Below are 9,721 nucleotides of genomic sequence, written 5' to 3' on the forward strand. Positions count from 1 at the left end.
ACTCCAGCCTGGGCGACACAGCGAGACTCCGTCTCAAAAAAAAAAAAAAAGAAAAAGTTTCAATTTTTACAGAAGTCAACGTTAGAAAAATATTAATGCCCCAAAATGTGTGGTAAACTATAACTGATTGTACAATTTGGCATTTTAGGACATCAGCACTAAGAAAATAGAGATTTTTGTATTAGCAGCCTCTCTCATGCTCCCAAATAGGTTACTGAATCTTTGTAGTGGCTCAAACCTTACACAGGAACTGAGAATTTTGCCTAGAAATTTATTCCAATACGTGATCATTCAATAACAATAGAAGAGATGCAAGGTTTTGTACTAAAAGTACACCTTTATTAAAACAGTTTTGGTTGGATTAAAGACAAAAATCCTATCAAAGAAATATGACAGAAAAGCTAAATCAATGGTTTCACCAATTAAGGAAACTACTCATATGCAGAAGAGCAGGGCCTGTTCACCTCCCCACATGCCACTTCAGGGTTAGTGAGCATGTGCCTTCAGCGCACCTCTCCTTCTCTCTCCATCACCTTGTTTTTGAAATGTTTTAATTAATGAAGTCCTTTAAGTATAAATGTAAATATACGGAGCAGAAGAATGTGGATTATAAAAACAGAGCTTTTGCAGAGACAAAAGTAAAACTGATGCACATTTTCGGGTAGAAAAGTCTCTTGTTTCATTCTTCTCAGATTGCAAGTGGAAAAACGAAGACACAAAGGAGGAGAGCTATTAGCCTGAGGTCAAAAAGACAGCACTGATACTAAAAATAGACTTAGTCTCCTGACTTACACGTTTATACTTTCTCCCTTTTAGGCCATAATACTTTGGTATAATATGCAGCTTTAAAGAAAAAACTTAAACCATTGCTGTTCAGTGGGAAGTACTGTTTTCAGACTAAAAGTTTACAAGACTTAATAAGTCCAATGAATGATATTTAAATTTTTAAACCACGCCTTTACCCATTGTTGAGTTCATCCTTCACCATGATCAACTCCATAAGAGCAAGAGGTCTACTGATTTTCATGTAATACAAGAAAATATTACATTTGCTTAATTGTTATAGTGAGCACATTAGACAAGAAATCAAGGCCCTATTTAATGCTGCAAGCAGCAGAGAATTACAGAGATCAATAGGGTAGTTTGTCAAAGATGTTCTCCAAGGAGACTTACCTATCACATATGGACAAGAAGTCACACTGACTATAGCTATTGAAAAACAGGTAAGCAGAGTCAGCAGTACAAATTATCAGAAATCAAACAGGCCAGTGTGAAAAGAGGTGCAACTCTACTGAAAAGCTGTATTCATAGTCTGGTAATTAAAAACCATTTTATCAGCCTTGTGTTGGGACCAAACCTTTACAGCCAGTATTGACAAGACCAGCAGCAATGAATGAGCAGTATTTGACTTAAAACTTATGAGCTATAGTTATTTAACTTTGCCCATTACAGAGGAAATCAGTTCTAGCCTTCCCTGCAAAATGCTAATAGTCAGTTGTTTTATTATTAATGAAGCTTAATGTAACACTATCTCCTTTGTGTAAGCCATTCATTTAACTAGTGTCAAGTATATTCTTCTGGACTAAATATATTGGCATAAGTACTTCTTTGATTAAACTGTTACTCAGAATTGCTTTTAGACAAGTGAACACTACACATATTTGCAGAACAGTTCACTCTCTATAGATCATTTAAAATGACTACCTTTAACGGAGCTGGTTTGTATTACTTCATTATTCTGGTGCCTTCACCTCAGTCACTTCCACTCACTTTCTCTACTGACTTGACAGGAGTAAGCATCCAAATGTTGAATTTTATTAAATGTTTTGCTACAAAAATGTGTTAAGTGTTGCAGAGTATCAGCAACACATTAACATAAAATGATATATAATGTATGTTTGTAATTATGGGAGAGATCATAAATCTTAAACACCCATTGGTTTAGAAATTAAATAGTTCTACTTAGTTCTCCCTAAATTACTCCAAATTTCTGAAATTTACCATTCATCTGGGTATTTTGTGACTACCCCAAGGATAAATTTTTTAAATGACTTGGCTTTCAAAAATGCAATTAAGTTAATAAAATTCAAATGCAAAAGTGCCATTAGGTCTTTAAAATTTCAGCCCACTCCCTATTGCCAATAAGTCTATGGATATATACCATATCAGTTAATTGCTTTTATAAACAGTTACTAAATTTATTTTTCTGCATCTTTCTAGAAGACCTTAATTGTTCTGGCAGCTTTATAGGAAAGCTATTTTAACTTTTAATAAGTCTGAATTTAATTCACCTTGCTACACTTATATTAACCACTTATTATTACATTTTAAAAACGATATGGTTTTGGACTCTTTAAGCAACAAGAAGTTTCAACATTACACTCCAACCCTCCAGGTAAATGGCACAAGGCCTTTAAAACATTTCTATTTACAATCCTGGCAGCTGAATGGCTTAGTCTTGAGATTACAATTAGATTCTCATCAATTTTGGATTTGCCAATGATATAATATTTCCATCATACATCCTAATGTCTTCTACTTCTTTTTCCATTGTTACATAAAATATTTCTCCCCCCTCCTCTTTTGTGTGGGCATCTCTATTTTTTCTTCAGAGTTGATTTAAATTGTTAATACCTAATTATAGAATCTATTACATTGTAATCATTTTTTATCTGTAAGTTAACCTAGTTCTAGGGAAAAAATGGTGTGAAGCTTCATGTGTTTGTAGTTCCCATCAGCTAAATAGAGTACGTAATATATAACAGTGTACAAAAAGCTTCACCTCTTGAGGGCAATGATTCATCTTAAAGAAGCAGATACTGTAGAAAGAAAAAAGTATTTGCAAAAGTTTTATTTTAAAGGATCAACAATAAATACTGCACATATACACAGAGAAAATCCACTGATATTTATGTTCTTCGATGCACACTTTTAATACATGGCACCTTCATCTTCTTTATTGAGAAAATAAACTGTTATGGGTCCATAACTGGTATGTACAGTCTCTGTGACTCTGGCAAATAACCAGGAGCCAAGTCCGTATAATAAAGTTGGAATACCTAGAAAATAAATGAATATGTATAAACATCAATGCTTATTAATCATGCAAGTTACTAATCACATATAACACTCTTCAGCAATGTTAACAAATTACAATGTGGTAAAATATAAAAATATTACTCAACATTGACTCTATGATTATCTAAGGGCTCAATTTCATCAACGTGGAACACGATGGCAATTACGTGAGTCCAGAGGTTTTCACACTATAGACAAGGCGGATATAAATGTTAATTCAAGTACTTCCTAAATTCATTACCCTTGAATAATCATGAAGTAATTCTGTATTCTTTTCATAAATAAGAAAATGGAGAAGAATACTCATTAATTTAGTTGTAGATACTCCTGATTATTAGCCTTGAGCTAAAATTACTAGGTTAACACTACCGAGTTTTTTTTTTTTTTTTTTTGAGATGGAGTCTCACTCTGTTGCCAGGCTAGAGTGCAGTGGTGTTATCTCGGCTCACTGCCACCTCCACCTCCTGGGTTCAAGCGATTCTCCTGCCTCAGCCTCTGGAGTAGCTGGGACTACAGGCATGCGCCACCATGCTCAGATAATTTTTGTACTTTTTTAGTAGAGATGTGGTTTCACCATGTTGGCCAGGATGGTCTCGATATCTTGACCTTGTGATCCCCCTGCCTAGGCCTCTGAAAATGCTGGGATTACAGGTGTAAGCCACCGTGCACAGCCAACATTACTGTTCTTTAAGTTAGTAGTAACACTAATGGCTGAAGTAATTTTTGTGCAACTTAAAAGAAGCTGGGTCAAAGAGCTGTCTTTAAAATCTAAGGCAAAACCTAACTCCAAGTAAGATTTCAGTACAACAGGCATGAGAAAAAAATTATTATTAGCATTTTTTCAGTTGATCTGAAAACAACCTTGTTTCAGCCAATTTGAAATCGATATACAGTAGACTCCAACATGTGTTTCTTCTTTGGAATTGATAAGATTTTGCTGCTTTGAGATTAGTTGCCATTTGTGATATACAAAACTAAACACACTATCCAGAGATATGCATTAAGCACTCACTTGCATATGAGACTGTTGGACACAAAACAAACTTTCACAATTCCTATCTTTTTAAAGGTACTTATTTAAAATCAATGACTACTAACATATTAAAGATGTAATAAAACCATAGGCACATGAATCAATAACAAATAGTATGCTCTGGACAAGCATTAATTTTATGCTCTTATGAGGGAAATGGGCAGAAAGTGATACGTTAAAAGGATAGCTGTACATTTGGAAAATCACTTTCTAGTAATAAAGAAAGCAGCCGGGCACTGTGGCTCATGCCTGTAATCCTAGCACTTTGGGAGGCCAAAGCAGGCAGATCACCTGAGGTTGGGAGTTCGAGACCAGCCTGACCAACATGGAGAAACCTCGTCTATACTAAAAATACAAAATTAGCCAGGCGTAGTGGTGCATGCCTGTAATCCCAGCTACTCGGGAGGCTGAGGCAGGAGAATTGCTTGAACCAGGGAGGCAGAGGTTGCAGTGAGCAGAGATCACACCACTGCATTCCAGCCTGGCGACAAAGAGAGACTCGACTCAAAAAAAAAAAAGAAAAAGAAAAAAAGCAACACATGCCTTGGACTAATCTTATTGCTAAATTTTTGTCTTATTTTTCTGCAAGAATATATTTGCTGTGTTAAGCTGTTTTTGAGTGTGTTTGTTGAACTACTTTGTGCTTCTCCCTGAAGCTGCATTCCAGTCACTGTGATACCAGAGATTAATCAGGAGAAGCATCACACCACTAGCTGGTAAGGAGGAGAAGAGGAAAACAATGCCCATTCAGACTAGCATCTCTCTATTTTTAGGAATATACTGGGTCACAGTTTGTCACCATCACAGGGTTCCCTGGAACTCCTATGAAACCTTTTATAGTGTATCACCTTCTTTGCCCTGATAATGTCCAAAAGAATCTCTAAATACCTCAAGGGAATGTCATCAAAAAATCCACAAAAAACTAGAATAATAAAGCTACTTACAAATCATTTAACCACAAAGAAAAAAAAAAGGCAAGTGGCACAGGGGTGGGAGGTGGAAAAAGAATACGAACAAGCTAGGCAGAAATGAGAGAGAAGTAGAGGGGGTAGTTGAAATAAAAAATGAATTTAAAATGCAATATCACAACTTCAAAAGCTGAAAATCAATGGAATGAGGAAGAAAAAAATAGGCTCTAGAAGCAATTACTAATTTTCTAAGCTTACTGAGACTAAATATATAAAATAGGCCTCTTAAACCAAGGCTAAGTATATAAATTTAAGGAATACCTGGTGACACTGACAATTTTGTTTTACAGTATTTATCACAGTTATCAGTTAACATTGATTTTAAAAATTCGTACTTTTGAAAAATCATAAATAGAGAAAAAAACAGTCAATATCTTTTCAGCTAAAATCAAGGGCTGATTTTTATTAAGATTACTAGCTTAATAACTATATTATATCTTATTAAAAAAATAACCAGGAACCATTAGCAGTAATGCTGTTTGACAGGAGATGGAGTTATGATCTGAGTCAGAAATTCTGCATTTTTTCCCTTTGCTGTCTATTTAATGCAGTCAGACTAATACTCAAAATGGGAAGGTTTGCCACCTATATAACTTACATATTACAAAATCTTCTTTGTAGCACAATCTTCTTTGTATGGTTTAAAGTCTGTAAGATTCTATGGAAAATTCAATTTTTTCTGAAAAATTAAATTTATATCTGAAACATGTAACATCAAAAGAACCTGAAAATCAGTTCTTTGCATAATAATTCACTTTGAGTCAGTTGAACAGTAGGTAAACCACTGTCAAATTAAGTACTTTAAAAAATTAGAATTCCTCAGTAAATCCCATTCATTCCAATGGTAAGTTGCTTTTCTTAAATCTCAATCTACCTCTCAGCAGGATACCTAGACTGGTAAACCATCAGTAAAATGTCAGCTTCCAATGAAGGGAAGACGGAGGAGAAAAGGAGCAAATGGGTAAACAGAAATCTTTATTATTTACAAAGTGGAAAAATGAATTATTCTAGTAATTACTAATTTGGAAGGGAAGAAGAGGAACAAAATCCTAAGTATAATATTAATAGGATATGTACTTGATCATCCAGAGAGACGACTGTACATCACAGAATAGGAGAGGACTCTATTATCTAATTCACATCCCCTCTACCTTCAGACAAAAATTAAAAATAAATGTTACCAGATATGTTCACCACTTTAAAATATTTTTAAATTTCCTTTATCAGTATATCCCAATTTGTATTAAAGCATGCATGAGCAAAAAGTTGTCCTTTTTGCTTAACTTAGAACTCTTACTCTCATTTTACCAGGATTTTTAGAATGTCCAAAAGACCATACATACCATTAAATCACTCTCACATTAAAAAACAAAACAAAACACACTACAACTGTTGTTTCTTTCAACTTTAAAAGGTTTTACTTTTCTATGTGTCGAAAGTTCTGAGTATCCACTTTTTTGGGATGTCTTAATATCTATATCTAAAAGAGAGGCCCCTAATCATTAAGGCGCTCTTAAACAAAATGTTAAAACTAAAAATGTGACTTTAAAGGAAAAAAAGGCATTTGGCTCATGGTTTACCTATAACCCTCCCGTTATGCTTTTCCTATTATTCTTTAGGGAAGAATGATTTCTTGCTTATGAAAAGCTAAAATAAACTTATACTTCTCGAATCTAGTTAACATTCCAATCTTTCCAAATAATTTCGAATTGAATTTCCTAAGTCACCTCACCCTTCAACTTCAACCAGCCTCCAAAGTAGTGGGCATGCTCATCAGTCAAATAATAAGAGGCATTTTTAAAGGATAACACTTTGCTAAATAATTTTCTCCTTACAGGACAGTCCAGTGGAGTAACGGCTCAAAAAGTCCATGACTGACATATATGTTATTATAAGTAAAAATACACAGACCATTTTTAACCTTAATGGACGATCAGATTATGTAATAGTATTACTAGCACGGCTGCGCAGAGTATACTTTAATTCTGGCTTTTAAAACCTGGCTGGGTAACATGTTTCATTCAGCTCCATGACTAGATTTTGAATCACTGAAATCTAGACTGATTTTATACAGCTATTAGTAAGTTCAAAACATCCTGAGGCCTTCTGTTTTCCCCTGACCTATTTCCATGTTCGTACCTCTTCTGTCATTAAAGCAAAATAAAATATACACCTAGTGACAGTAAACACCCTCAGGGCATCTCCATGAAAACATACAAATATTAAAGATCTTTAAAAATATTTTAGGCCTAGTACCTCAGGAAGCGTTATGTTTGCTGAAAACCTTTGGTGCTTTTAGTAAAACAAACTTTGAATTCATATAAAGAAAACAAACTTAAAGAGTACTTCCAGTTCTTGCAACATAATGCAGCCGCAAAGTGATGTTCACGGGAATGAGTCCTGCCGTGCAGTAGGACGGGTGTCAATTTCGGAGCCACTTTCCAGGGGGCGTTTCCTGACGCCCCCTGGCTTAGTGCCCAGACAGGGGTCGTCCCTGGTTAACTTGGGCAGGACAGGAGGGCGGCCCGCTCCTCCCTAGGCCCGAGGAAGCGCCCGCAGCAGGTGAACGGCTTCGGGAGCCAGGAGCTCGGCAAGCTGAGGACCCTGGGCGAGGACTATAAAGGACCCAAGGACGAAGCCAGCGCCGGGAGGCAGAGCCGACCCCGGCGGGACTCCACCAGCCCGCGAGCGTTCGTCAAGTGCTCGGCCGCTGCGGGGCCGTCCCGGCGGAGCGGGCTTCACCGCGTGGGCGCGGTAGTCGCCACTCACCGAGGTTGACGACCTTGAGCGCCGTGAAGAAGCGGTTCTGCCGGGCCAGGTCCTGCCAGGGCGCCTTGGAGCAGTGGTACTTGATGAAGGGGAAGCAGCCCGTGCGCAGGACGTGGTAGTTGGCGCCCTGCACCGGCCAGTTGAAGTGAGAGAGGCCGAACTGGTCGTTGCGGACGGCGCTGTAGGGCACGCAGAAGGAGGTCCAGTGCGGCAGGCGCCGTTGCAGCAGGTGCCGCGTCAGCACCTCAGAGGCGCTGGGCTTGGGGCGGGCGGCGGCGCGCGAGGCCCACGGCCTGCACAGCAGCAGGCGGAGCGCGACCTCGTGGGCCATCCGCAGGGCCTCCATGGCCCGCCGCGCCAGGGACGCAGGCGGGTGTCCGCAGCCGCCGGCGCACAAGCACGCCCCCGAGCGAGCGGCTGCAAGGCCAACGGGCGCCGCGCGGGTGCCCGAAAGCCCCCGGGGTGCGGCGGCGCGTGCGCACAGCGGTCCCGAGGCCTCCCGCTGGGGGTGGAGTCCGGGGGACGGGAGGCGTGACCTGCGCGAGGCGGGACCTGCGGGAGGCGGAGGGACACCTGCGTCAAGGCGCTGGTTTTGAGTGGCCTGGTATGACCTCGCGCCGTCATTAGTAACTCTGGGGCGGAGGAGGGATTCGGGGAGGTCCCATCAATTTGGGTCTGAGGAAAATTTAGGAGTAAAATAATTCAATAACTTAACCACCTCCGCAAGGGGCAGAACTCAAACCCAGGTCTCCCTCCCACGCCCTGGGCTTCAGGGAAACTCTTGGGTGTCGTTGTTGAAACACGACGAGACGTCCTCAGGGAAGTGAGTAGACAGCCGAGATCCCAGGTCTGCGTTGTTTGGTAAGGCCGGGAGCACTTTTGTGTGTAGGTCCTCGATGTCCGGTTCATTGTTTAAAATTAGTCCCAGAGATTTCAAAATCAAAAGTTTATTTAAAAACCTCACATGTCTCGGTGCAGCGTCCGAACACACAAGGCCACCTCCCTCTAAGAACCTGGTAGACGGACCGGTAGCGTCTTACCGACCTTTGTGGTCCTCAGTCACCCATTATCAATCCATTACTTTGGGAAAGCCTTTGCTCAAACTTTGCGGCCTCTTGAGGCAATAACTTACAGACACACCTACTTTTAAAAAAGCATTTCCTCTTTTGTCCTGAACTCATTTTGTTTGGAAAGGCCACACATAGACAAGATGATGTGTCTGAAACCACCTTATGTAAATGAGGTACAGTAATTACGCGTGAAGCATCATATAACAATTACTATCGTTGCTAAAAACTCAAGGGGGATGTAGGATAGTATGGCGAAATTTTATATTTCCCAGTTTTTTGTTTTGTTTTGTTTTTTTGAGACGGAGTCTCACTCTATTGCCCAGGCTGGAGTGCAGTGGCGCTATCTTGGCTCACTACAACCTCTGCTTCCCAGGTTCAAGTGATTCTCCTGCCTCAGCCTCTTGAGTAGCTGGGATTACAGGCGTTCACCACCCTGCCTTGCTAATTTTTGTATTTTTAATAGAGACGCAGTTTCACCATGTTGGCCAGGCTGGTCTCGAACTCCTGACCTCGTGAGCCACCCGCCTCAGCCTCCCAAAGTGCTGGGATTACAGGCGTGAACCACTGCGCCTGGCCCATTCCCCAGTTTTTATTGAACATTGATTGAGCACCCACCAACATATGCCAAATCTTGAACTTTACCTTATAGAACTTGAACTTTATAGAATTTTTTTTTTTTTTGAAAGGGTCTCACTGTTACCCAGGCTGAAGTGCAGTGGCTCGATTTCGGCTCACTGCAAATTCCTCCTCTTGGGCTCAAGCGATCCTCCTACTCTCAGCCTCCCAAGTAGCTGGGACTACAG

At 39.8% G+C, this 9,721-nt stretch overlaps 1 protein-coding gene across 2 annotated transcripts; it reads right to left on the reverse strand.

Moving 5' to 3' along the window:
* Nucleotides 1-2,885: 2,885 nt before the first annotated feature.
* On the reverse strand, nt 2,886-8,370 carry CUNH15orf61 (chromosome unknown C15orf61 homolog). Of its 2 annotated transcripts, none has more exons than XM_033189639.1 (2): nt 7,849-8,370; nt 2,886-3,059 (listed from the first exon to the last, which is right to left on the reverse strand). In XM_033189639.1, exons 1-2 carry the CDS (start codon nt 8,192-8,194, stop codon nt 2,932-2,934), a joined length of 474 nt encoding a protein of 157 aa, XP_033045530.1. In that variant the 5' UTR covers nt 8,195-8,370; the 3' UTR covers nt 2,886-2,931. The 2 variants fall into 2 exon arrangements, with proteins under 2 accessions (XP_033045530.1, XP_033045531.1); XM_033189640.1 differs by lacking the exon at nt 2,886-3,059 and adding an exon at nt 6,269-7,479.
* Nucleotides 8,371-9,721: the final 1,351 nt, after the last annotated feature.

Source organism: Trachypithecus francoisi, unplaced genomic scaffold (assembly GCF_009764315.1).
Source record: "Trachypithecus francoisi isolate TF-2019V2 unplaced genomic scaffold, Tfra_2.0 Lachesis_group3, whole genome shotgun sequence".
NCBI classification, from domain to species: Eukaryota; Metazoa; Chordata; class Mammalia; order Primates; family Cercopithecidae; genus Trachypithecus; species Trachypithecus francoisi.